The sequence below is a fragment of the Desarmillaria tabescens genome (assembly GCF_030435595.1).
Source record: "Desarmillaria tabescens strain CCBAS 213 chromosome Unknown EV420scaffold_1, whole genome shotgun sequence".
Taxonomy (NCBI): domain Eukaryota; kingdom Fungi; phylum Basidiomycota; class Agaricomycetes; order Agaricales; family Physalacriaceae; genus Desarmillaria; species Desarmillaria tabescens.
The window spans coordinates 3,835,297-3,857,177 of NW_026848300.1; the positions used below are offsets into that span (position 1 = coordinate 3,835,297).

At 47.7% G+C, this 21,881-nt stretch overlaps 6 protein-coding genes across 6 annotated transcripts; 3 read left to right on the forward strand and 3 right to left on the reverse strand.

The window, feature by feature from the left end:
• The first annotated feature begins 1,501 nt into the window (after positions 1-1,501).
• Positions 1,502-3,284, forward strand: EV420DRAFT_1499974 (uncharacterized protein). The gene is made up of 4 exons (XM_060471011.1): positions 1,502-1,781; positions 1,835-2,185; positions 2,243-2,449; positions 2,504-3,284. The coding sequence occupies exons 1-4, from the start codon at positions 1,575-1,577 to the stop codon at positions 3,212-3,214; spliced, it is 1,476 nt and encodes a 491-aa protein (XP_060340147.1). The 5' UTR covers positions 1,502-1,574; the 3' UTR covers positions 3,215-3,284.
• A 238-nt stretch (positions 3,285-3,522) lies between these two features.
• On the reverse strand, positions 3,523-4,276 carry EV420DRAFT_1257708 (uncharacterized protein; the record flags this gene model as incomplete). The annotated part of the gene is made up of 3 exons (XM_060466850.1): positions 3,523-3,708; positions 3,766-3,885; positions 3,941-4,276. 3 exons carry the CDS (start codon positions 4,274-4,276, stop codon positions 3,523-3,525), a joined length of 642 nt encoding a protein of 213 aa, XP_060340148.1.
• Positions 4,277-4,826: 550 nt separating this feature from the next.
• EV420DRAFT_1499979 (SPX domain-containing protein) lies at positions 4,827-8,321 on the forward strand. The gene is made up of 14 exons (XM_060471012.1): positions 4,827-5,022; positions 5,076-5,126; positions 5,178-5,581; positions 5,635-5,956; positions 6,010-6,493; positions 6,546-6,652; positions 6,705-6,896; positions 6,947-6,986; positions 7,040-7,090; positions 7,148-7,549; positions 7,596-7,769; positions 7,831-8,003; positions 8,062-8,152; positions 8,208-8,321. Exons 1-14 carry the CDS (start codon positions 5,012-5,014, stop codon positions 8,250-8,252), a joined length of 2,547 nt encoding a protein of 848 aa, XP_060340149.1. The 5' UTR covers positions 4,827-5,011; the 3' UTR covers positions 8,253-8,321.
• Positions 8,322-9,025: 704 nt separating this feature from the next.
• EV420DRAFT_108830 (uncharacterized protein) lies at positions 9,026-11,159 on the reverse strand. The gene is made up of 9 exons (XM_060465768.1): positions 11,025-11,159; positions 10,850-10,965; positions 10,716-10,801; positions 10,641-10,658; positions 10,483-10,586; positions 10,399-10,421; positions 10,307-10,348; positions 9,587-10,249; positions 9,026-9,531 (listed from the first exon to the last, which is right to left on the reverse strand). The coding sequence occupies exons 1-9, from the start codon at positions 11,043-11,045 to the stop codon at positions 9,177-9,179; spliced, it is 1,428 nt and encodes a 475-aa protein (XP_060340150.1). The 5' UTR covers positions 11,046-11,159; the 3' UTR covers positions 9,026-9,176.
• A 4,112-nt stretch (positions 11,160-15,271) lies between these two features.
• On the reverse strand, positions 15,272-16,920 carry EV420DRAFT_109028 (uncharacterized protein). Its single transcript, XM_060465784.1, has 5 exons — positions 16,658-16,920; positions 16,478-16,603; positions 16,066-16,414; positions 15,820-16,013; positions 15,272-15,766 (listed from the first exon to the last, which is right to left on the reverse strand). The coding sequence occupies exons 1-5, from the start codon at positions 16,862-16,864 to the stop codon at positions 15,455-15,457; spliced, it is 1,188 nt and encodes a 395-aa protein (XP_060340151.1). The 5' UTR covers positions 16,865-16,920; the 3' UTR covers positions 15,272-15,454.
• Positions 16,921-16,997: 77 nt separating this feature from the next.
• On the forward strand, positions 16,998-20,111 carry EV420DRAFT_1500000 (SPOC like C-terminal domain-containing protein). Its single transcript, XM_060471013.1, has 19 exons — positions 16,998-17,170; positions 17,225-17,425; positions 17,477-17,597; positions 17,650-17,758; positions 17,808-17,916; positions 17,971-18,054; positions 18,104-18,288; positions 18,342-18,444; positions 18,503-18,622; positions 18,678-18,732; positions 18,782-18,870; positions 18,922-19,050; positions 19,107-19,215; positions 19,273-19,365; positions 19,418-19,524; positions 19,580-19,678; positions 19,744-19,803; positions 19,870-19,890; positions 19,944-20,111. The coding sequence occupies exons 1-19, from the start codon at positions 17,105-17,107 to the stop codon at positions 20,031-20,033; spliced, it is 1,950 nt and encodes a 649-aa protein (XP_060340152.1). The 5' UTR covers positions 16,998-17,104; the 3' UTR covers positions 20,034-20,111.
• Positions 20,112-21,881: the final 1,770 nt, after the last annotated feature.

The window sequence follows — 21,881 nt, forward strand, 5'->3', positions numbered from 1 at the left end:
CTCTTCGAAAACTGATTCGAAAGTGCGAATAAACTGTACCTATGGTACCCAGGGAACAGAAACACCGAATCCACGCTGCTCATTCATTAAACTCGCCGCGTTATACCCTCATGCCCACGAATAACACGGCGACGCTGGTAAATGAAAAGCGTGGATTCGGTTGTTCCCCCACCATGAGAATTCCTTGATACATTGTTACCGCTCCATTCTTTTTAGGCAGAACAGAACAGAAACGCGAAAGAACACTCTCAGGCGGTCATGGAACTACTATTAACAGCGCTAGCGCAATGTTGGGGCCGAGCTAAAAATTTGGTATCATTCTAAACTTTGAAGCTGCGTTTTCGTTCAGGGTAAAACTCGTGCTACCGCCTGGAGCGTTGTACCTCTACAAACTTATTTCTACCCGCATGAATCGGCGTTTCTCCGGTTGCTATTGTTTTTTTTGGATGCCCAGACTCTAGGAACCTTCCATATCGTCTTCAAGCCCACGGAACGTGCTTGCCGGTCTATTTCACATGCAAACACATGTCAGTCCAGTTTGAGTCGGCCTCGGAATCAAATGATCCTGAATGCCATACGCAGAGGGGCCCCTGCAAATCAAGCCAACGACGACTTCAATAGGATTCTTGGGACCACGCTGGGGCCCTTGTCCCGTAATGATGGTGGGAGTGTACCGTATATAGGAGAACATGTTTGACCCGAAGTTTAAGCAACGTTTAGTACGCGTCAGGCCGGCAACCTTCTGACGTTTCATAGAATGGGTGATTCCTTCTTGATAAATTGACAGAAAAAATTCTCCATCAGAGAAAAACCTGTGGGAGATTTTAGCCTCTTCGCATGAAATCAATAGATATGGAAGACCTTAAATTGCGTCCATGCGACCAACAGAAGGATGTCACGCCGCCGTTAAAGGCACTGCACTCCAAATCAAGCGCCGGTCACTGGAATTCGAAGAAAACACATCTCGCAGTTACCTTGATCTCGGATAGTCCTCGAAAACCGGGATCATGAGGAGATAATTAGGATTTGATGGTAACTCGAAGATCGCAGTAGAGAAGGCGTGGCTCGCATGGATTGCGTTCTGACACTAGTAGATCTGATTCCGTTTCGGATATCAATTGCGCTATCTGCGAGTCGGTGTCATGGTCGGCGGCCCCGTATATTTCAATTTTAAAGTAGAGATATTCCAAAATGAGTACATAGATTAGGCTGTGGCAGGCTGTGGCGCGGACGCAACGATCTCAGGATTCCACCAAAGATCTTGAACAATTTCAACAAACGGTCGGAATTTTGGCGGATACGCGCACATGGTACCTGTGGAGCTAATACATTTGTCATTATTTTTGATGAGAGTCTGATGAAGATTATTTCAAGTAGGCCTGAGTGCCTCGGAACGCCTGGGTTGATTTAGTGACAGAAAATTGTGAAGTCGAGTGACGAAAGCGGGGTCACGTGGTCGTGACGGATAACGCGGCGGTAAATTCCGCTTTGTGGCGAGATAGTTTCTGATTCTTCTTCGACAGCTCTTCTCATGACATAAACATCCATCCCTGACTATCTCTTCGACATCGCCAATGATTGGCAAAACCATTCCCGAGTACATCTTCATCCGAGCTGCAATCACCGCCCTCCGTCTTGTTGTCCCCGTCAGCATTGTTCACCTTGTGGCTTCTGCATATCGTCGTTCTTTTCTTATTTCTCCGTGGATATCCCTCTTTACGATACCCGAAGCATTTTTCTACTTGTTTGTGTTTCTTCCTCGAAGGAAGACATTAGCTAAGGTACGTACAGAAGCGGGGTTGCGGGCAACCACCGTTCCTAAATGCTGTCATAGCCAGCATCCCATGCTCCTCAAATCCTCACAAAGGACGAACGCCAAAAATTGTTTGCGCTTTGCTCCAGAACAGTTTTTGAATTACCCCGATGGTTTCTCTGCACCAACATTCTTTCAATCAAGAGAGAAAATGTTGTGGATTGGCTTCTCTGGGCTTTTTTCTCTCACGACGGCAAGAAGGCCGATGAAATAGAGCAATGGAGAAGCGAAATAGATGGCTTCATTTCTGCTCTCGAAGTTAAAGTGCTCGCCGGGATGAAATTTGAGGAAGGACGCAACAAGAACATGGATTGCATGCGGCTAACATTTGACCCAGTCGTGGTGCTGCATCGGCCGCTAATTTGGTATATTGTAAGGCTCATCCTTCTCCGGAAGGAACATTTCTGATGTCTTTATGGCTACGCTAAGATCGTGTGCTTCGTGGACACGTACACAGCTGGTCGCTTCGCATCCCTGGATTTCCGACACTACGCCCCAAAGAAATGGTTCCAAGCTTTTCCACCCCGTCCTTTCACCATTCTTTCACGTGCCTCGCCGGGGCTGCATCTACCGTACTGGTACCGCCCACATCGGTCAACAATCAAGAACCCCGTGATTTTCATTCACGGAATAGGCGTGCGCTCATTCTTCGGTAGCGTCTCATTCAAGGCACTGATTTCAAGTTTTTAGATTGGATTATACCCGTACATTCCTTTCTTTCGCGAACTGGTAGCGTCGGATCCCGAAGTGGGCATACTGCTCATCGAAATCCTGCCTATCAGTATGCGCATGACGTCAATGCCGGTATTGCCTCGTCCAGCTATGCTAGATGAATTCTACGCCATCACATCATCGCTGAACATTACTCGGGCGGCGCTGGCGTCGCACTCTTATGGAACTGTGGTTGCCGGTCACATAATGCGGTCCCAGCAGGCCACTGAAGGCCCGCCGCCGCCGACCAAGATCACGGCATACTGTTTTATCGACCCCATTCCTTTTCTTTTACACCTTCCTGATATTACATACAATTTCCTTTATCGTCCTCCGAAAGATGCGAACGAGTGGTTGCTTTGGTATTTTGCTAGTCGGGACGCTGATGTCGGGCGGACGTTGGCTCGTCATTTCTTCTGGACCGAAAATGTACTGTGGAAGGAAGATTTACAGGGAGAGAACGCTGCCGTGGTGTTATCCGGAGAAGACCAAATTGTTCCGACAGCGAAGGTATGGGAGTATCTAACGGAACAACCTCAAATAGAGGAGAGATGGGTGAAGGAAAATGGAAAATTGGAGGTTCTATACTTCGATGGTGCGGATCATGCGACTGTTTTTGAGAGGAAGACGGCGTGCACTGGTATGATTGAAGTCCTTCAGAGATTGGCTAGGATAGATGTTATAAATTAGACTTGTAACATTGTATACATGTGTATTACTCTAGAAATACGGTGGTAATAAAAATTGACACCATTACAGTAACTTCAGTAAGAGATATTATATGAACAGACTGGCCTGTGTTGACACTGCCGGCAGTAGCGGTTGGCGACGATGATGCAGAACTCGCCGCAGTTTTAGGGTCCGTATCAATGTAAGGACTGTCTGAAACAGAGAGTGGGAAAACGTCGCTCGTATTAAGATATGGTGGGGCTTGAGTTTTGCTGTGAATAACCTGACTTAGAAAGCAACTCGGCGCCATTGATCAGATAAATCTAGACTCACCGAGCACCGGAAGAATTTCCAGGGATATCGCAAGTATTCCCAAACAGAGTTGTTCTATTAAACAAAGGCAGGCCATCCATGTAAGCTAGCTGGTTCTTCATGCATTCGGGTTCCCATCCGGACGGTAACTCGCCGTAATGAGCCAAAGAATATAATTTCATCACGCCAACCTGTGCGAAATCCTGAAAGAAATAGAGTTTATGTGCCGAAGGCAAAACGAAACGCGAAATAAACGGTACCTCTACAGCGTTAGTCAACGAATAATCATCGGGAGCACAAGAATCATTTCCAATGGCATCCAACCATTTACTTGCGCTTGATACCGAAGTCCCCGATGCGAAACCAAATGAATGCATTGACTACTCAGAGTGTTCTGTTATGCCATAAACAAAAAGAAAAGATACAGGTACGTACTTCATGCAACCAAGTTTCGATGGCGGAACCACCAAAAAGATGTATATCCCCGTTGGTAAGGGTGTATGCGTGTGTACTCGTATCGCCGAGAACAACGACAGTCGCAACATAACGTCTCAAGCCTACCGGTACCCGGCCAAGTTGATCAACGACCGTATCCATGGTCATATTTCCATTGGAACATCGACACACAGTCCAGGGGTCGCCACAGTCATCGAAGGTGACGTTAGTAGCTGTCATGCCGTCGGTACATTCGCTGCCAGGAACGTTATATGCCCCACAATTCTCTGGTAAAGCCTCGAGTACCGTCACAGAAGTCGTTGTGCTCGCTGGCATGTTTGCCGTCAAATTAAAGTTGAACTTTTCCTCTTGAGCGGTGACGTTCAGAGCGGCTCCTGTTACGACAACGGCATTTTGTACATCTCCCAAAGATGTGTTAGCGTATATAACGGTGGCGTCAACGGGGAGAGACGGAGCAGAGAATAGGAAATAAACAAAGAAGAGGAAGCTATCGAGCATCGACTTCGACACACTTTGCCCGACCAGGGGACCTCGGTGAGAAATGATTAGGAAAAGCAGGGTACCCAGACCCTACCAGGCTTTTCCGGAGAGGTACCAAAGGAATTGGGGACGTTATATAGTAAAGAAAGGTCTTGTATAGCCATAATCAATGATGGATTGCCACATTATTCTTAGATTGTTACTCTAGTCCAGAGAGCGATGACCGTCAGGTATCCAAGAGTCGGGATTTTGTTCCGGAAATGCACTGGCACTGGTAACTGGAGTCCGACATTCGTGCCAGGCATTCAAAATGTAGACAGAGCAGCAAGGAAACAGTTCCGGGACCGCCTCCAAAATTGGTCAATCGCCAATGACTATGGTTAGGGTTCAAGCAGTGTCATTGATTGGTAAAATGGCTGGAAGTAAATAGAACCACGTGGAATGGCTTGCTGCCACACCCGAATTCAGCGACAAACGTCCATGTACCCTGTAACTCCTTAACGGTGACTCGACAGCTTCATCCCGTCTTGACACCAGAATCGACTCTAACAAAAATTTTACGAACCGGCCATGAAGTTCAGGTGCTCCGTCACTTTGTCTGTATCGAAAACAGAGTCTAAATAGTCGATATCAGCTCTTCGTTAAAATTCAATGCCGTATCTGAATGGTGGGATGAATACATTGCGTGCGTTATCTGTTATCTTTCTTCGATATCTTTACTTATGCAAAGGTATAGGTATGAAACCCTGAAAAAATACATCTACCAGCTCGAGAAGCAGCAGAGTGAATTGGATCATTCTTACCATGATTTGGAGTCAAACGAAACCGCGTCCCTGGTAGGCCGTCAAGGTACAGCTACTGATGCCGTTTTCATTCCGTTACTCGACCGGGAGCTCAAGAAAATAATGCTTTTCTATGAGGCGCAGGAGAAAGATTTGTTGGAGGAACTTCAAGAGCTGGAGAATCTAGTTCTACAGCAAGAGGAGGTGGGATACGACGATGGAAATTATTATATGGATGATGGGATATACGATGAAGACGACGACGACGACAGCGAGCTGGGACATAGTGCTGACCCCACGCATCGACGACGCCGGTCGTCTACTTCGAGACAACGTCGGAATTCATCTGCGCTGCGAGGTACGCACGCAGTATATCAAGTGAAGTGAATGCGATTACTCATGACATTTTAGCTGGAATTCCGGAGGAGTCCCCTACTCGTCACAGATATAGTATATCTAGCGACGAATACAACGGCCTTGAACAAAGCACCTCGTCTCTCCGGAACGATTCAAAGACGAAACGTGCGCTGAGCAAGATCACGAATCACCTTCCCTTTATGGGTAGCACAGCGACATCAGCGTTGCCTGAAACAATATGGACCGCGAAGACGAATTTTGCGTACGACACACGACTGCTGTATAAACGTCGGATCACCACACTGTACACCTCATTTACGTCGTTGAGATCTTACGTAGAGATAAACTATGCGGGATTTCGGAAGATATTAAAAAAGTATGAACTTCATCTATCCGCATTCGTCATTCTAACATGTCACTTTTGTATAGGTACGACAAGGTCTTATACGGTGAGCTCAAAGACCGATATCTTCACGAAGTCGTGGAAATGGCACAACCTTTCACCCAAGAGTCTAAAGACAGACTCAATGATGCCATTGCGCATCTGGTGGATTTGTATACGAAGTGTGTAACTCGCGGCGACATATACGCTGCCAAGCAACAGCTGAGATTGCATCAGCGGGAACAGATCGCATGGGAACGAGATACTGTTTGGCGGCAGATGATTGGTCGTGAACGACGGGGCGAGGGTGATGGGCCCAAAGCCATCGGAGTGGACGTACTCAAAGAGGATGAGGACGTCGTCGACGTCTCTACTCCAGTCGGCCGATTGAAACTTTCTAAAAAGTTGCTATGGGTTTTAGCATCTTCGGCCATCTTTGTCACTATGTTGAATGTTCAGTTCATTGAGGGTGAAGCAGCCAACCGGTGTCTTGCCATCCTTGTGTTCTGTACAATATTATGGGCCACAGAGGTTCGTTTCAGGCTGACTGCTTACCTTTCCTTTTTCTTATGCTTTTTCGCAGGCCATTCCGTTATTCGTCACGTCAATGACAGTCCCCATACTCGCGGTTTGTTTACGTGTCATAAGAGACGACAATGACGAACGCCTTGCACCTCCTGCTGCTACTAAGTGAGCCTCCCTGTCTCCGAAGACGGCATCTGTGAATCTGATCTACTTCCAGATATATATTTTCAGTCATGTTCTCTCCGACAATAATGCTTCTCATTGGTGGGTTCACGATATCGTCCGGGCTCAGCAAAACGAATATCGATCGGATACTAATTACACGCGTTTTGAGCCTGGCCGGAACTAAGCCAAGAACCGTTCTTCTGGCGTTCATGGGCGTGTCCTGTTTCGCCAGTATGTGGATAAGGTGAATAGCCTTCCAATGTGTTCTTTGCAAGATTTGATCCGCGGTTCCAGTAATGTGGCAGCACCAACGTTATGTTTCACGCTCATTCGTGTAAGTCATGTGTTCATGAATGAATGTCAAACGTTAACGGTGTCTATGCATAGCCCATTCTACGAACATTACCACCTAAGGCCTCCTTTGGACCGTGTCTAATTGTGAGCACCTACGGATGCGTCATGCCTTGCGTCAAATTGATATTTGTTTACTGCTAGCTGGGAATTGCCCTGGCGGCCAACATCGGTGGTCAAAGTTCGCCCATATCCTCACCCCAGAATTTGATTGCCTTGGAGAAGATGGATCCCCCTCTCGACTGGGCCAAATGGTTTGCTGTCGCGTTACCCGTGTCTGCCATTTCGATCCTCCTAATATGGGGCCTTCTTCTGGCATCATACCGGCCCGCTGAGTCACCAGATGGTGATGGTGAAATCGAGATAAAGACGATCAGACCCACACGGGAAGCCTTCACAGCGAAGCAGTACTGGGTGTCATTCGTCTGTCTTTTCACCATCGCGCTTTGGTGTGTAGCCCATGAGATTGAGTACTACGTGGGTGATATGGGCGTAATTGCGCTCATTCCGATCATTGCGTTCTTTTCAACGGGCGTATTGAAGAAGGTGGGTTCGTGCGTTTTCTGTCTAGAGTTTGCTAAGCGTCATCAAGGATGACTTCGAACAATTTGCTTGGACGATCGTGTTCCTGGCGATGGGTGGGATTGCCCTCGGCAAAGCTGTAATGTCGAGCGGTCTTCTTGAGGTGATGGATATCATAATTCGTGACATGGTTGATGGATTCAGTTTGTACACTGTTGTCATGATCCTGTCTCCTATCGTGCTGGTAAGTCTGATTTCAATGGCTTGCCTTATCCCGCTAATTACTGTAATATCATATGTCTTAGGTTGTATCCACTTTCATCAGTCACACTATTGCCAGTGTACTTCTGGTGCCCATCGCCGCGGAAGTTGGCTCGAGCCTCGAGGGTAATCCTAAGAATCTTCTCATCTTCATCACTGGCCTCATCTGTTCCGCTGGTATGGGAATGCCTGTTTCTGGTTTCCCGAATCAGACGGCGTAAGTCTCTTTCTCCTGTCACAACTGCACCGGATAAGGTACTGAATATGTGGCGTAGAGCGACACAGGAGAACGAGCTGGGTGAACTTTATCTAAGTAACGTGGACTTCTTGAAGAACGGCGTGCCGGCCAGCATTATTGCCACCCTTGTGAGTATTTTTGTTCTTGACATCTCGTCAGTTATCTGTATGACGCTTTTCGTAGGTTGTGTCAACTGTTGGCTTTATACTAATGAAGGCCATTGGGTGAGTGCTCGTGCCAGCCTCGTGTCTTTTTATCACTGACGTCCTCCGAAGTCTCTGATGTGATATATAGAGAATAGTTATTAAACTTCTGTCTGTTCTTCCGTTCCGCAGTCTGAGTTTTCACACAACGTGTTCCTAAGGGCCCTTCTCTTTAGGGCAGTCGAGGCCGTAGTGCGGTGAGCGCTTGATATGTCTGCCAGGACCTACCAACGATCTCCACTCCTTTATCTAAGCACCTGATGGTATGCAGGGATTCTACAAATATGCCACGCCCCCTTTCATTTTCTGGACTAGGAGAAAACGACGTGAACTGTCGAAGGCGTGATTATCGTATATCCCGATCAAAAGTGATCGAGGGAGGTGCTGCGTAGAGAAACGTGGACCGAGGCTAGGCATCGAGATTGCGGCTCGAGCCTGTCCTCGAACTTCTCGGTGCCGGTTGGTATAAACGCAACTATTGTGCGATCGTTTGTTTGGAGATGTCAGGGAAAGGTCGAGCTGGTAAGCGGTAAAGGGGCTAAGATAATAAATAAAAATACAACAAGGCGGCTGTTGTATAATATTTTCCGTTAGTCCCAAATCTTTGAATATTGCCACAAGGACGACCGGTAAGTAACCTGGCAGCATATGGAGGTATGATGAACCAAGTGCCAACTAAATTTCATAACCAATGCTAATTGCAGATGGACAGAAAGGAAGCATTTACATATAATAATGATAGTACCTGGAAAGCAAGTCCGAGATGAATAGGCTATCAGAGGTATTCTAGCAAAGTATGTACCACGACGGAAATCCAAATAGTGCGTACAACATTAAGATATGAATATACATATATATCATAGTATACAAGCTTATGCAAGCTGAACCGAAAGCATTTATGATGAAACTATAAAAAAGATAGTGTTTGAATTAAAGTTGACATCATATTTCACCAAGGTCGAATCGGTGGCGACAACTCATTAGAAAAATCAGGCATCATGGACCGATGTTCCTTTGCCTTCAGAGCTAAGTGCTCCTGTGCGACTGCCGAGTGTCCAAAAGACCACCCCGAATTATGTAGACCCCGAAACATGTCCATCGGTGCCGATGGGGTTACAGAAGGCGGTCCAGAGGGTATTGAGTGGGGTGTAGTGGGGGAAATGGGAGAGGCGTTCGAGGAAGTACTCGATTGGGAAGCACCGGACGAGGGTATACTGATGGTTGGATAACGTGGATGAACCCGTCTCTCGGACTTCATACGATCACCGTAAGAGCTTTTCCGGTAGGGGTTCTCGGACTGCGGACTATAAACAAATGCTGTGAGATGATTGTTAATATCATAGAGGGGATAGGACATACTTAGAAATTGGTGAAGTCGGTGTGGATGGTGGGCGCCTCCTGTCCCAGTGTTGATCCGTCTCGGAGTGGGAGGCTTCATCGCTATCATCGTCGGATCGCAGGCGACGTAGGACAGCGGCGGTATCGTTTGCGTCTATACCTCTGAGGTCTTCCAAAGCCGATATCGGAGGCAAGGCGTAGGGAGATGGAGATGAGTGTTTGGATGAAGCAGAATGATCGGTTCGAATTGGCGGAAGGACAATGTGTTCTATCGGCCGTGAATTCCGTGAAGTTAGTGAATCCAATGGAACAAGCTGATGCGAAGCGCGGCCGGAAGGTGTAGAGGGTGGTGGGTATGGCGAATATCGAGGGGGTGGTCCCCGACTTGTGCGACGCCCAGATGAGCATGGAAGAGTAGGTGGAAATGTATCGATATCCATGTTAAATTCACATCGGTGCTCCTGCAGTGAAGGGTACGGAGAATAGACGGGAAGCGGTCTCCGACTGTCCGACCTGGAATCATCTGAGCTTGTATCTTTCACCGCGTTCCACTTTGCGGTTTCGACGGTGGTAGAGTAAACGGGAGTCTGAGTTCCCCTCCGTGCACGTCGTCGGTTGTGACCAGCAACAACCTGGCCGTAACCCGGTTGATCTGGAGATAGACATGTGCTTGGAAATGTGGGTCTAAAATAATATATGTGAGCTAGAGGGTTATATCGGCATGAAAACGATGCAGCATACCCAAACAATGGAACTAACTCGTCTCTAATGGTCCAAGCGACTCTAACATAGATGTCAGTGGAATGTCATTGAACGGAGTAATAGTAACGCACCTTCTCGACAACCTTAGGGCAACCTGGAATGGTTCAAAATGATAAGTCGGGGAGATAGTGGGGTTAATGTAAAGGTGATCGTACCTCGTATGGCATCCATGTACCCTGTATCTTGAGGTAGCCGCCTCTTACACGTCTGATAAGAGGCGCGAGGTCCGGCTGGGAGTCAATCATCTTTACGATGTCGGCTAGAAAATACTTTGAGCATGATAGTGCAGTTTTAAGCTGGAAATTCCGCTTACCCTTCGAATGGCCAAGAGCTGGAGGAGGGGGGAGAATCAATTTTCAAGTATTGTCCATCTGACATACCAACATACCTTTCCAAATTCCAGTCCACAGGATATATCCATCGTCAATATCCATCATAATCCATTGACCGTTCAACGGATATTCATATACAGGTCTAGAGAAAAATCAGCAAGAATGCAAATGTCGCGGCACAGACACGCACATGTATCCTCGTGGATCGTTGCTTGTAATGTATCTGCCTTTGGTGACATGATGGTTCGGACTGGCGTAAGGGCGAAAGCGCGCGCCCGCGCCTTGTGGGGAGACTTGCATTGTTTCCTGTGTAGTCAAAGTCAGAATCAACATGGGTGTTTTAATAGAATCGCGCCCTGACATACCTGAAGTATACCTGTTGTCATTGGCCAGCAGAATAGAAGCTACGTCGTGAGATGGGGGGGTAGCTTGAGAGTCCGGAATGAGTGGGACGGAAGGTGGTCCGTTGTGTGGAGTGCGAAGTTGGTGGAAGTAACAAAAGAGGAGAAAAAGAAACAGGTCTGGGTAGTCACCAATTTCGGCTGTTTTCTGCGAAGCCGCATATCACAGTTCAGGGACCCTAATACGGTTGTACCACGCGTAAACAGGTCTCCATGTGTGCCGTAAATGGAAAGCGAGAGTACGGCTCCAAATTTGACGGCCTCGGCCCCGGCAGCATCGATCACCAAGATGGACCCCTTGAGATCTCATCTAGCGGGAACTCTATGATTCAGCCAGGGTTCCGTTCCCTGTTCTCGACATCTTCAGGTTCGGCCGCCTATTTTTCATCACCCGCTAGTGTTTTTCCAAAGGAATCTCGGTCTTGTACTCGTAGTTACGGGGACTTCTGCGACACACCGTGATGACTACTGAGCTGGAAATGCCTGCGTCCCGAGGCCAAATTAGATACATTCCATGAATCGGAACATTGTAAGGATGTCGCCTGCAGCAGCGGAATTTGCTTAAGCGTTAACGTTCGCGGCTGGGAGATCAGCCCCCGGCTCCCCATTTAGACAGGTGGATCGAAAATTTGCTCGAAACAATTTTCGCCCGTGGAATGGGGAACCAATGGATGGCGGTGGCTGTGAAGTGTGACAATATTCAAAGATGAAAAATGAGATATCGGTCGGGCCGGCCTCGGCTCGGAAACCTACCGAAAAAAGAAATGTCTTCGATCATGACGACTGTTTGTTATGGTGCCTGGATCCTCGATCGAGCCGTCACGAGTCGGATTCTGTCGGATTGGGCCTGAGAAACGTGTCCGAGGTTCGGAGAAGCCACGGTCACGCTTGTGACACCGCCAACCCGTTTTTATCGCAGTTCTGTCGGTACCGAAACCATGTGCAAAAAGAAGCCTTGCGTAAGCCACAGCATCCATGCGTTGATGAACCTTACTCTCAGGGTGTTGTCTGGCCTTCAACAAGGTGCGAATAACATAACCTTCAGATATGTTCTACGGGTCCTTATTGGCCCCCAAATGACAGAGGTGCGCTACCAATATACATAACACCCTTGGATTAGTCCGAATTTTAAGCCGGGAGGTAAAGTGGGGCGCGTATCTGCAAATAAATCAGCTCAAGCCTGGGGTGGGAGATGCGGAACGAATTCCCCAGCAAGGGCTGACCGTCTGATGGTTGAACCAGTGCTGCTCGTAGTTCCATACAGCACATGATCATTGATGCAATCTGAATGGAATAGAAACCCCTGGGTGCCATCGGGAAAGGCCCAAAAGACGTGGACACTCACGGTTGCTGATCGCCTGCGGATTACCCGTGTGGTCCGTGGATCGGTGCTCAGGCAAAGGGGGCGCGTCAAGAAATGATATACGTCGCAAGACTGAATTCCCTAGAGACCACATATACTTACCACGCTCCGCGATCAATATGATATCTTGACGATCAGGGAAATTTTGATCAATATCGTCGGTCACCTTCAATGAATCTCGTTGGGCACCACCACCACGACATCTAGGAGGCAGTAAACTGTGTTATGAAGCCTAGCCCGCGTTATCAACGGCACACGACCTGCATAGAGGGGCAACCTCTTGCCCACGATGTCAAACCCGTGAAAGAACATTAATGTTTGAGTGATGATGGTCACCTCGGAACCCACTGTACACAGGTAGCTGGGTGACGATCCTTACTCTAGGCAAGTGTCCTGAGAACTGAACCAAACAAGGCACTTCGTGGGTGAATGCCATCACAGGAGTCAGCGGAAGGTGATTAATGCATGTCCTAATTGAAGTAAATCCACCAGCCTCGGACTGCTACCGCACAGTTGATCGAATTCGGACGTCTCATGGAAAGCGCCCTCGAGACGCATTGAATGCAACACATTCACCCTTCTCCTGGGAGACATTACCTGGAGTCACTGGTAACGGTGGTGGTGGAGATGGAATCGATCGACTGATCGACTTGAAGGTCCCCGTTCACCGCGGCCAAAACGGTCTGCAGTCACGCTATCGTTTGGAGCGTCTGTCGGAGACTTCCTTGACAGACAGGATACTCGGGATTTAGAGTAGACCATGAGGCAATACTTGGCGCACAGTTCGTGGGCCAAAACGGTGAGAATACAACCAGAGAAACAGACATAGATATAGACAGAGAAAACGTCAGAATCCCTGGTGAAATTTCGTGGGGTGCGCTGAAAGAAGACACCCTACAAGCTATCAGAGCTGATTACGGAAGAACACAATAAATTTCAGGGAAAGGCTGATATCCTGGCGTTAAGAAAAGCAGCAAAAGTGTTGAGAGTACAAGCACCAGCAAGCCGAGATGACAAGTCTAACAGGGCCGTCCAGACTCCGGTGGACCAATTTCGGGGTCAAAGATCCAGTACTCAATATTAATGAATGGAAATTATTGTGTTACACAATACACGACCTGGCATCATGTTAGTCGAGAAACCACGAGGCTGACGAACGAAAAAAAATTAACGTCTATCCAGGGTCGGCAAATAGGTCGCTGCACATTTCACAGCAGAGAGGAGCCTGAAAATTTCCGCAATTAACAGCATAAACGGCAATACAGTCAAGGATTAGAAAGTTGGCTCGTGTCGCAGAAACGAACAAGGATTTTCGGTCTATCATCAATGTTGATGACAGCATAATTCCCACGGCCATGAACGGAGTTGGGCGAAACCTGTGTCAGTGCCAAGGGATGCTGACTCGACCCGAACTTCTTCTCCATATAATGTAACGAAAAGAAAATTCAAAATCACCTGTCTCAAACAATATTTTGTTGGTTCCGGGATGACGGAATACCGCCAGCGCGCTGTTGCCGCCATGAACTCTGTTATTTCGAGCTCAATCAAACCCACGCTCTTGTCTCTACTTCCTTCTTCTTCATCAAAGACCCGCTCTTCAGTGCGGTACTGCGAAAAGGCTGCGGTTGCATATTTAGCGGCGCGTATGCAATTGCGTTCTAAATAAGTTTTTACAACTAAAGCACCGAGAAGACGCTTCCATGCTTGGATCGATGATGAGAGATATACAAAGTTCACTTACCGCTCCATCTAAACTGATCGATGAATCACTCTCGAAGCCTCCGTGACGTATTCAATTCTCCTTCAATTCCGCCTATCGCCTATTGAGGGTTTCGTAACACACTTTCCATAAGTCTCGATACTCGCACGGTTCCTTTAGCCTCAATCACGGACCAGGTACTTCCGGAAAATTTTACCAATCGAAGCGATCTCGCCGTATGTTTGTTAGAATCTTATTGCTGAATCGCCGTTAGCAGGTCGTTTGTGCAACGCGATCATGATTGTGATTGTGGCATGAAGAAGGTTCTTGCACAGTCGGTTCGGTACTTGTACAATCCACCCGACACGTCATGTCGGTGCTTCAGACCCTACAAAATCTTTTTTTGGTACACAGGGACGCCTTAATAAATTAAGTACTCAGAATACACGTCAATCTGGAGGGAAGCGATCTGCCAGCGCCGAGGGGAGAACGAACCGTTCTTTTGAGTCTCGACCACCCGGCTCTGGCACTTGATATCGGAGTCGTCTAAATGCGTACTATTCCTTCTCACCTCATGGCAGACTTCTTCGTGTCTTCGCAGAACCCCACACTGATCGTCCGCAGCCTTGCTAAGCTTAAAAAATAATTATCTCATTTCATGAATCGTTTCAACCTACCCTTTATAGTCATTGGCATATCGAGGGTACGATCATTTGTCAACTTGTCGTATAAAGCATAGATGTCTCGAACTCCGGAAACGGACTTGACAGATCCACTACCATCCATACACATGCATGCTATTGAGCGGGTGGATCTGGTCAAACGACCTGTCTGCAACGGAACATTTATAACAAACGTGGAACGTCACCGGTGCGAGACATCGTCGAAATCATTCTTGGTGTGGGAGGGCACCAACTCTGTACTCGGGGCTCCCTCGTTAACTTCATTATTCGCCGGTATTGCGTGAGATACGATATTACATCGGAACTTGGTCTGGCCCTATCCCATTGCTGTGATCTCGCCGCCTAATTGCCATTCTGTGGAGGTGATGGTCCGTCCTGGGCAAATTGCGAACATGCTATGCGTCGCTGGTAAGCAGCAGGTCAACGGCCCGGCATGGATTACCCGAAGTCATCAGAGGCAGGTAAGTCAAGGACACTGTAATGTCCCAAAGCAACGTAGGTACAAGAGGGCTCGACCAAATGACTAGCTGCAAATAGTTACCAGACGCGAGTCGCGGAAAGAAAGATTTTACTATCGGAACACTATAGTCCCCCTTGAACTTTTGCGAGATTTCGCCTTTCAGCCCCGATCCTTCCGTTAGATTCAATCTTATCTCTTCTGATAAGAGGTTTCCATCGGACTCGGTTCCTGTGGCACAGACAAGCCTGCGCGCGCATATGGGTCACCAGGTCTCCTTGTCGACGTGGTGGAAAATGCTGAAGAAAATGCTGAGTGATTGGATTGGCCAGCGGCTCCGGATGGTGATCTCAACCACGGTGCCTGCAAAGGATAGTAAGAAGTGGAAGACGAAGAATTTTCTAAAGGAGAGATAAGCAGCGTCGGTACCGAGGGGAGATTCCACTCCAGAATCCCACCCAACGGTAGGTGTTGGACCACCACACGTTTTCCCAGTACTTCAGCCTGCCGGAGAAGGTCAGCACGGGTGTAGACGGAGGCAAAAGTGAGAACGGTACCTCATACATCTTGAATAATCCCGTGTTAACCTTACCCCAGTTGGGTACACCAATAGCTATTGAGTGAAGCTGGGAAGAATGCTCATGAAAAGGACCACGCTTGACCTGATGAATACGCATGATCGACAAAAAATACAAGTTTGTGGGAGGAAGGGGAGGGTGAAGAACTGCTGATACCGGTATTTCAGTCTGGTCTATCATCGAGTAAATCAGCGATAGTATGGGATCAGAAAGAACAGTAGAAACCTCGAAGTTGACCACTACCAAAGATATAGCCCAGGAACGAAGAATCATCAAGCCCCCATACACCATGGCTACCGGCGGGTTCAAGCATGTAAACATCCTGCAGTTTCCAGCAGAGGTGAAGATATCTCAAAAAGACGCAAAAGACGACATCTCTCTCTTCCTCCGGAGTAGGCTGAAGGAAACGAACGAGTGTCAGGCAGCAGAGAAACAGAGCAAAAGACGTCTCGTGCCCAGTGCCATAATCCATGCGTATGAAAGAGCCGAAGGAGGATAAAAAATAGGATCGAACATGGGGAACGACCGGAGAAAAATCTGTGGGAAGAAGGGAGAGAAGCAGTCCATCCGCCTCCTGCATAAAATCAAGACGGTCAGCGAGTGATCGTGGAACGAGTATCCAGGCTGAAGCGCTAACCTCTTCGAGACGCTTCCCCCAGGTACGGAAAGCAAGGTTTCCGAATCTCTGGGGCGTTTTTAACGGCGGTATATCTGTGACCCAGCTGTCCAGAATATCCAGGAGAGAGATTAATTTTAGAACAGCCTTTTTGCCGTCGGGTTAATAGAACTGTGCGATACAGAGTTACAAGACACATGCCTGACTTGCATTTGGGCTTTCCCATGGGAGGGTATACCCGACTACCGCTTCATTGAGTCGGCGCAAATACAATGAATAGTCTTCGTAACCACGGGTCGCTTTCCACGCCTCAACGGCTTCATCTGATCGAATTTTTTGGGTCGGAAGTTCAAGGTCTGGTACCTTTGAAAGTGGTATGCTGCGCAGCTGGAGCAGCTGATGCGCCATTCTTCCTCCCGTGTGATACAAGCTCAAGAGTAGTTTTTGAAAGAAGGAAATTTACATAAAATGACATTAACTGACGTATGTACATGTGACTGCACGTAACTGACGCGTCCGTTACTCAGTCCGAGTCACGTCACACGGCTCCGAGGCGCACCTTTGATTCTTACCATCGTCTTGTCTTCCCAATATTGGGACAGAAATCAGCTTTTGGAACTACAAATATATTCTCCATAGTTACCGCCAATGGCACCCTATGACGATTGGAGCAAGGTAGACGACGATGAGGATGAAGAATTGCAAGATACCTCCGTGAGTCTTGCCTCCTTTTTCGTTTATACTGTTCCAACCCGCAGCATATACCAGTACTTTGAATCCAAGAAAGATGTTATTCTCTTCTGTATAGACTGTTCTCCATCGATGCACGCATTGTATGAAGATTCCCGTTACGAAGGTGTCGTTCTGACATCCCGTCTACATGCCGCGCTTGAGGCAGCCATGAACATTCAGAAGAAGAAAGTTATAATTGGCCCGAACGATTCCGTTGGGATACTACTATTTAACACAGTGCGTTCAAGTTGAGTTCGACTGCGCCACCGTAGCTAATTATGCGACCAGACGAGAAAGAATGAGAACAACGGAAATCAGGGCTCAGAAATCAAGCAGAACACATTTCTCTACCAGCCTATTTCTCCCTTGAGCGCTCCTACGATCCAAGAACTGGTTCACCTCCTTGACGGTTTGTTATTCCGTCTCTAGTAAAAACAGACTCGCAAACAAACTTTGAATAGCTTCGCAAGATGACCCTGAACAACTGAACAAAGTGTTACCTCCTTTGAATAACAAGAGAGTGCCAATGGGAGATGTGTTCACCAGTTGCAACTGGGTCTTACGAGATGGGTGAGTCACTTGATGACTTCAATGTATAACGAACCATAAAACGGAACAGAGCACCCAAGACTGCCACAAAACGTGTTTTTCTTATCACTGACGAAGATGACCCACATTCCGGGCCCGGGAGTAAACAGCTCATCACATCAGCGAAAACCACTCTCATTGTAGAATAAATCCCATCTATCACAGTAACCATCATATAGTTAACGCTTTGTTAGGACCTTACACAAGCCGGCGTGACGGTAGAACCGTTTTTCCTCAGTACCGCCGAAAAGCCGTTTAATGTATCGAAGTTCTACTCTGTTAGTGCTTTTCATTTTGTTCTAGTCGCGTTGCTCACCATACTCTCAGTCTGTTCTTCTTTCCAGCAATCTCACTGATGATGACGAAGAGAATTCCACCACCCTTCTGGAATCCATCTCTGTGACACATGTTGATAATCTCTTTTCCCAAATGCGTTTTCATGAAGTACCTAAGCGGGCTCTATTCAGTATTCCATTCCAACTCGCTAACGGCTTCACAATTGGTGTGAAAGGGTGGGTTCGCTATCTTCGTATCACTGCTGTTTGTGCTAACGTGGTCATCTTAGCTACGGTCTGGTGACAGAACAGAGGAAGGGAGCATACAAATATTTCGCAGATCTCGGAGACAGGATGGAGGTAGCTAACGTGCGAACCTCTTATATCGATGAGGTGCGGTTATCTTGTTCCTCAGAGATATTTTTTAGATCATCAGACTAAAAATGCATAGGAGCGCCAAGTTGAGGTGGACAAGACCAACATATTATACGGCACGAGCGGTGGGACTGCCGGGGACGACGATGACAACGAAGGTGATCCCGGCGTCAGAGTTGTCCAATCCGGTCAACGGGTAAGGTTCCTTTACCACGACCTTAAGGTTTTATTTAATTCTTATTCATATTTAGCCCTTCTACACTCCGGAGGAAGTACGATTGTTCCGTACGCTGGGGCTTGAGCCTAGTGGGTATCACTTTAGACAGCTGCGGCGCTGTGACTGACCAAATGCTAGGCATTAAGTTACTCGGTTTTAAAGATCAAAGCGAGCTACTGTTTGAAGATAACATTAAACACTCGTTGTTTGTTTATCCCGATGAAACGGTGGGTGCAGTCATTCTACGTCATGTCGGAATCGCTAAGTGGATAACCTAGTCCTCCTCGGGAAGCAAGCGAACATTCAGCTCTCTGCTGAAGTCGATGGTAAAGAAAAAGAAGGTGGCTATTGTCCTGGCCTTAACGAGGAGGAATTCTTCGCCTCTGTTCTGCGCCCTTCTGCCACAGGTAGCTCTAATGTATTCGCGGCTGACAAGAAGCTCATCTCTCACTCTCTTTAATAGGAAGAACAGGTCGACAAAAAGGGCTGGATCGAACCTGCAGGGTTCCACCTCATCCCCTTGCCCTTTGCCGATGACATCCGCGAGGCAAATGTCCAGGAAGGCTTTCGTGGTAGGTGATCATCGCGTCATCGCTTTGTCAACGGAACTTAATGTGTTTGTACAACAGCTAGCGAAAAACTGAAAGACGCAGCTCGTGCATGGATCGATAAATTACCCATCAACACAAGGAGTTATGTCCCGGATTCATATCCTAATCCAGGTTCGTAATTCTCCATTTATTTTCACTAGTGATCTCATATGTACACTTCTAGCTTTGGAGTATCACAATGCACAGCTCCAAGCTAGCGCGTTTCATGAGCAATACGATCCAGAATCTTTTGAGGACCGAACTGAACCCCACGTAGACCTCATCCACGAGGTTTGTTTGGGCGCAGATGCTTTCTGTTCGCCTGTGTTCATTGTTGTCACATTAGCATGCTGGAAAGCTGATCGAGAAGTGGAAACAAGCTCTGGTAGAGGACAAATCAGCTAATATTGTGGCCGTCCAAACTGCCGGTGTCAAGCGTAAGGCGGTACGTGTTCTCTAACCCTCTGGGGCGTGTTGTATCGTGCGCTCATATGACCCGACCGTAAACAGGACACGTCAGTCGACGAAGCCGAGATCCGGGGTAAGCACGAGTCGGGGTCACTGGCTAAGGTGGGCAACTTCTATTTTTTCACTCCGTAGGCAGAAGTTTATTGGTCCCTTCCTCTTCACGTACAGTTGCGTGTAGATCAGCTCAAGGTGCGCTTGTCTATTGGCAGATTCGCTGCGTATGCATTAATTTTCGTTCCCAGGATTTCTGTAAGGGTAAGAGTCTGCCTGTCTCAGGAAAGAAGGCTGAGCTGGTTGATCGTGTTGCTGAGTGGTTGGACGAACATAATTAATATTATTGTATTTTTAATCTTAATTCGTATCTATCTCATTGGGTATATAGGATAGTCTCGTGATTGGCGACCATGATAAGTCTGTCTCCATGATGCAGAGGGTAAATCTTAATCACATCACGGTTGTTGGGGAACGAGCAATCATTGGAATCGTGGGACTCTCCAACGAGCAACCAAACAATAAAAGAGAAGTTGCTACAGATTCCAGGAATCTGATTCGGCCCTGGGTGCCTGCCTGTCCGACTCGGAGTCTCGTAAACTCGGGTTAGTACGAGACGGGATGGGCCTCGAGAGTAGATTTATTAAATCTCCATCATGCTTAGTCGACAGCCCTGTTCCCGGCGAGGCAGCGATGAGTTCGCCGTTCATCAAGCAATAACCTTTCTGATGGTTCCCAATAATCGAGGCCATGAGTAATATCAAGGAATAGTCAACCGGCATATATTATTTTCCCTCGAGCCATCTCAGGCCTCGTTGCGGTGTAATATTACCCGGCGTTTTCGAATCTCCGAGTGATTACCTCGAGTACATCATCCACATATGGCGCTGAACACCGATCGAGGTTGCACGTTTTCATTCCTCGAGGAAACAAGTTCCATTTGTGTAAAATATGAATGAAGGGGAGAGTTCTACCGAAAACTTCGGGTCTTGCTCCACTGCTAATTGCCACATCTCGTCTATACCATTCTTAAGCACCACGGCCCGGGCCGACGGAGATAGTTACGCAGTCACCTGCTGCTGGGGGTTGAACAAGCAACCTCGCGCCCTGATCATCAAACGAGAGGCTGAATTCGGGATGTCTTTCTCATTCACCCTGGCAACCGACGTACGGATGGTTTGCTTCAATTATAGGAACTCAGCAGGCCGCCTTGGTCCAGGATACGGACAAGCCTCGTCCGTAAGTTTTCCGAAAGAAGATAGTTCGTATGTGACATGACAATTATTTATGGAGCCGGGCTGATCGAGGAAAGAGAGCTACTGATGCTAGTTCCCGCTTCGAGTCCCCGGAACACGAGTTTAGTGTCTAGCGGTGCCTTCCAAAACCCATTGGCAGTCAAATCTGGTTTTGTGCGCCTATTCAATCATCTGTCTTCCACATGCCCCGCTTTTAGAGCTCATTCAACCTCTGTAATCCCCGTCTATCATCTTTCCTGCTGACTTCCCATAATAGATAGGCCAGGCCTAGCGCATGCGGTAGTCGCCTCGATGGTGTAAGTGCCGTCACCAGGATGGGAACTTGTGTTGAATGCTAGTAGTACCTGAGGTCGTGATGATGCGCCAGTGTACGTCTCCGTTTCAACTCGACCGGAGTTGTCGAGTGTATTACATTTGTCAAGTGTATGACGCAGAGATCATGACGGCTTCAAGTGTAAGAGACCTCAAAAGGGTGCATAGTTCCCGTCTTTATCATATGCACTCGCATAGCAACATTGAGCAAAAAAAAGTGTGACAATCATGATGTCCATTGAATAGTACAATGTACGAGGGCACGGACCTATGGGAAAGTCAGGGATCACGGTGGGTTTAGTGGGTGTACACGTACACGTACATCGGTGGGGATGACAGTGGCACGCGGAATCCTGTGCAGTTATTTACTGACAACTGCCAAGATATCGCCGCAGGCTTCACCGGCACGTCGATGCAGGGTTGTCAGAAACATTTGGGGATATAGGCTACAGTCCGGCAAATAGAGATAGAAATCTTCAATGGAACCCGACGGGCATGTCTTCTTTAGCACCGACGTGAGCCGCCACGGCACTTGCTGTATACACGACAAGATAAATCTGATCGAGTGCGCATGTCGTTAAATCTTCTCCACGTCCTTCTAAGATTCACGATACCCGTACA

What these genes read in the sequence shown, in the direction of transcription:
- EV420DRAFT_1499974 (XM_060471011.1), top strand. Translation starts at nt 1,575, where the DNA reads ATGATTGGCAAAACCATTCCCGAGTACATCTTCATCCGAGCTGCAATC. An exon ending in GAAGGAAGACATTAGCTAAG is followed by an intron (nt 1,782 to 1,834) that starts GTACGTACAGAA and finishes ATGCTGTCATAG; the next exon opens with CCAGCATCCCATGCTCCTCA. An exon ending in TTTTCATTCACGGAATAGGC is followed by an intron (nt 2,450 to 2,503) that starts GTGCGCTCATTC and finishes TCAAGTTTTTAG; the next exon opens with ATTGGATTATACCCGTACAT.
- EV420DRAFT_1500000 (XM_060471013.1), top strand. Translation starts at nt 17,105, where the DNA reads ATGGCACCCTATGACGATTGGAGCAAGGTAGACGACGATGAGGATGAA. An exon ending in GGATACTACTATTTAACACA is followed by an intron (nt 17,426 to 17,476) that starts GTGCGTTCAAGT and finishes TTATGCGACCAG; the next exon opens with ACGAGAAAGAATGAGAACAA. An exon ending in ATGTATCGAAGTTCTACTCT is followed by an intron (nt 18,055 to 18,103) that starts GTTAGTGCTTTT and finishes CCATACTCTCAG; the next exon opens with TCTGTTCTTCTTTCCAGCAA.
- EV420DRAFT_1499979 (XM_060471012.1), top strand. An exon ending in TTTCGGAAGATATTAAAAAA is followed by an intron (nt 5,957 to 6,009) that starts GTATGAACTTCA and finishes ACTTTTGTATAG; the next exon opens with GTACGACAAGGTCTTATACG. An exon ending in TTCGCCAGTATGTGGATAAG is followed by an intron (nt 6,897 to 6,946) that starts GTGAATAGCCTT and finishes CCGCGGTTCCAG; the next exon opens with TAATGTGGCAGCACCAACGT.
- EV420DRAFT_108830 (XM_060465768.1), bottom strand. Translation starts at nt 11,045, where the DNA reads ATGACAACAGGTATACTTCAG. An exon ending in GCCCTAAGGTTGTCGAGAAG is followed by an intron (nt 10,349 to 10,398) that starts GTGCGTTACTAT and finishes CATCTATGTTAG; the next exon opens with AGTCGCTTGGACCATTAGAG. An exon ending in CCGACTTCACCAATTTCTAA is followed by an intron (nt 9,532 to 9,586) that starts GTATGTCCTATC and finishes ATTTGTTTATAG; the next exon opens with TCCGCAGTCCGAGAACCCCT.
- EV420DRAFT_109028 (XM_060465784.1), bottom strand. Translation starts at nt 16,864, where the DNA reads ATGGCGCATCAGCTGCTCCAGCTGCGCAGCATACCACTTTCAAAGGTA. An exon ending in AAAGCCCAAATGCAAGTCAG is followed by an intron (nt 16,604 to 16,657) that starts GCATGTGTCTTG and finishes GACGGCAAAAAG; the next exon opens with GCTGTTCTAAAATTAATCTC. An exon ending in GATTATTCAAGATGTATGAG is followed by an intron (nt 15,767 to 15,819) that starts GTACCGTTCTCA and finishes CTTCTCCGGCAG; the next exon opens with GCTGAAGTACTGGGAAAACG.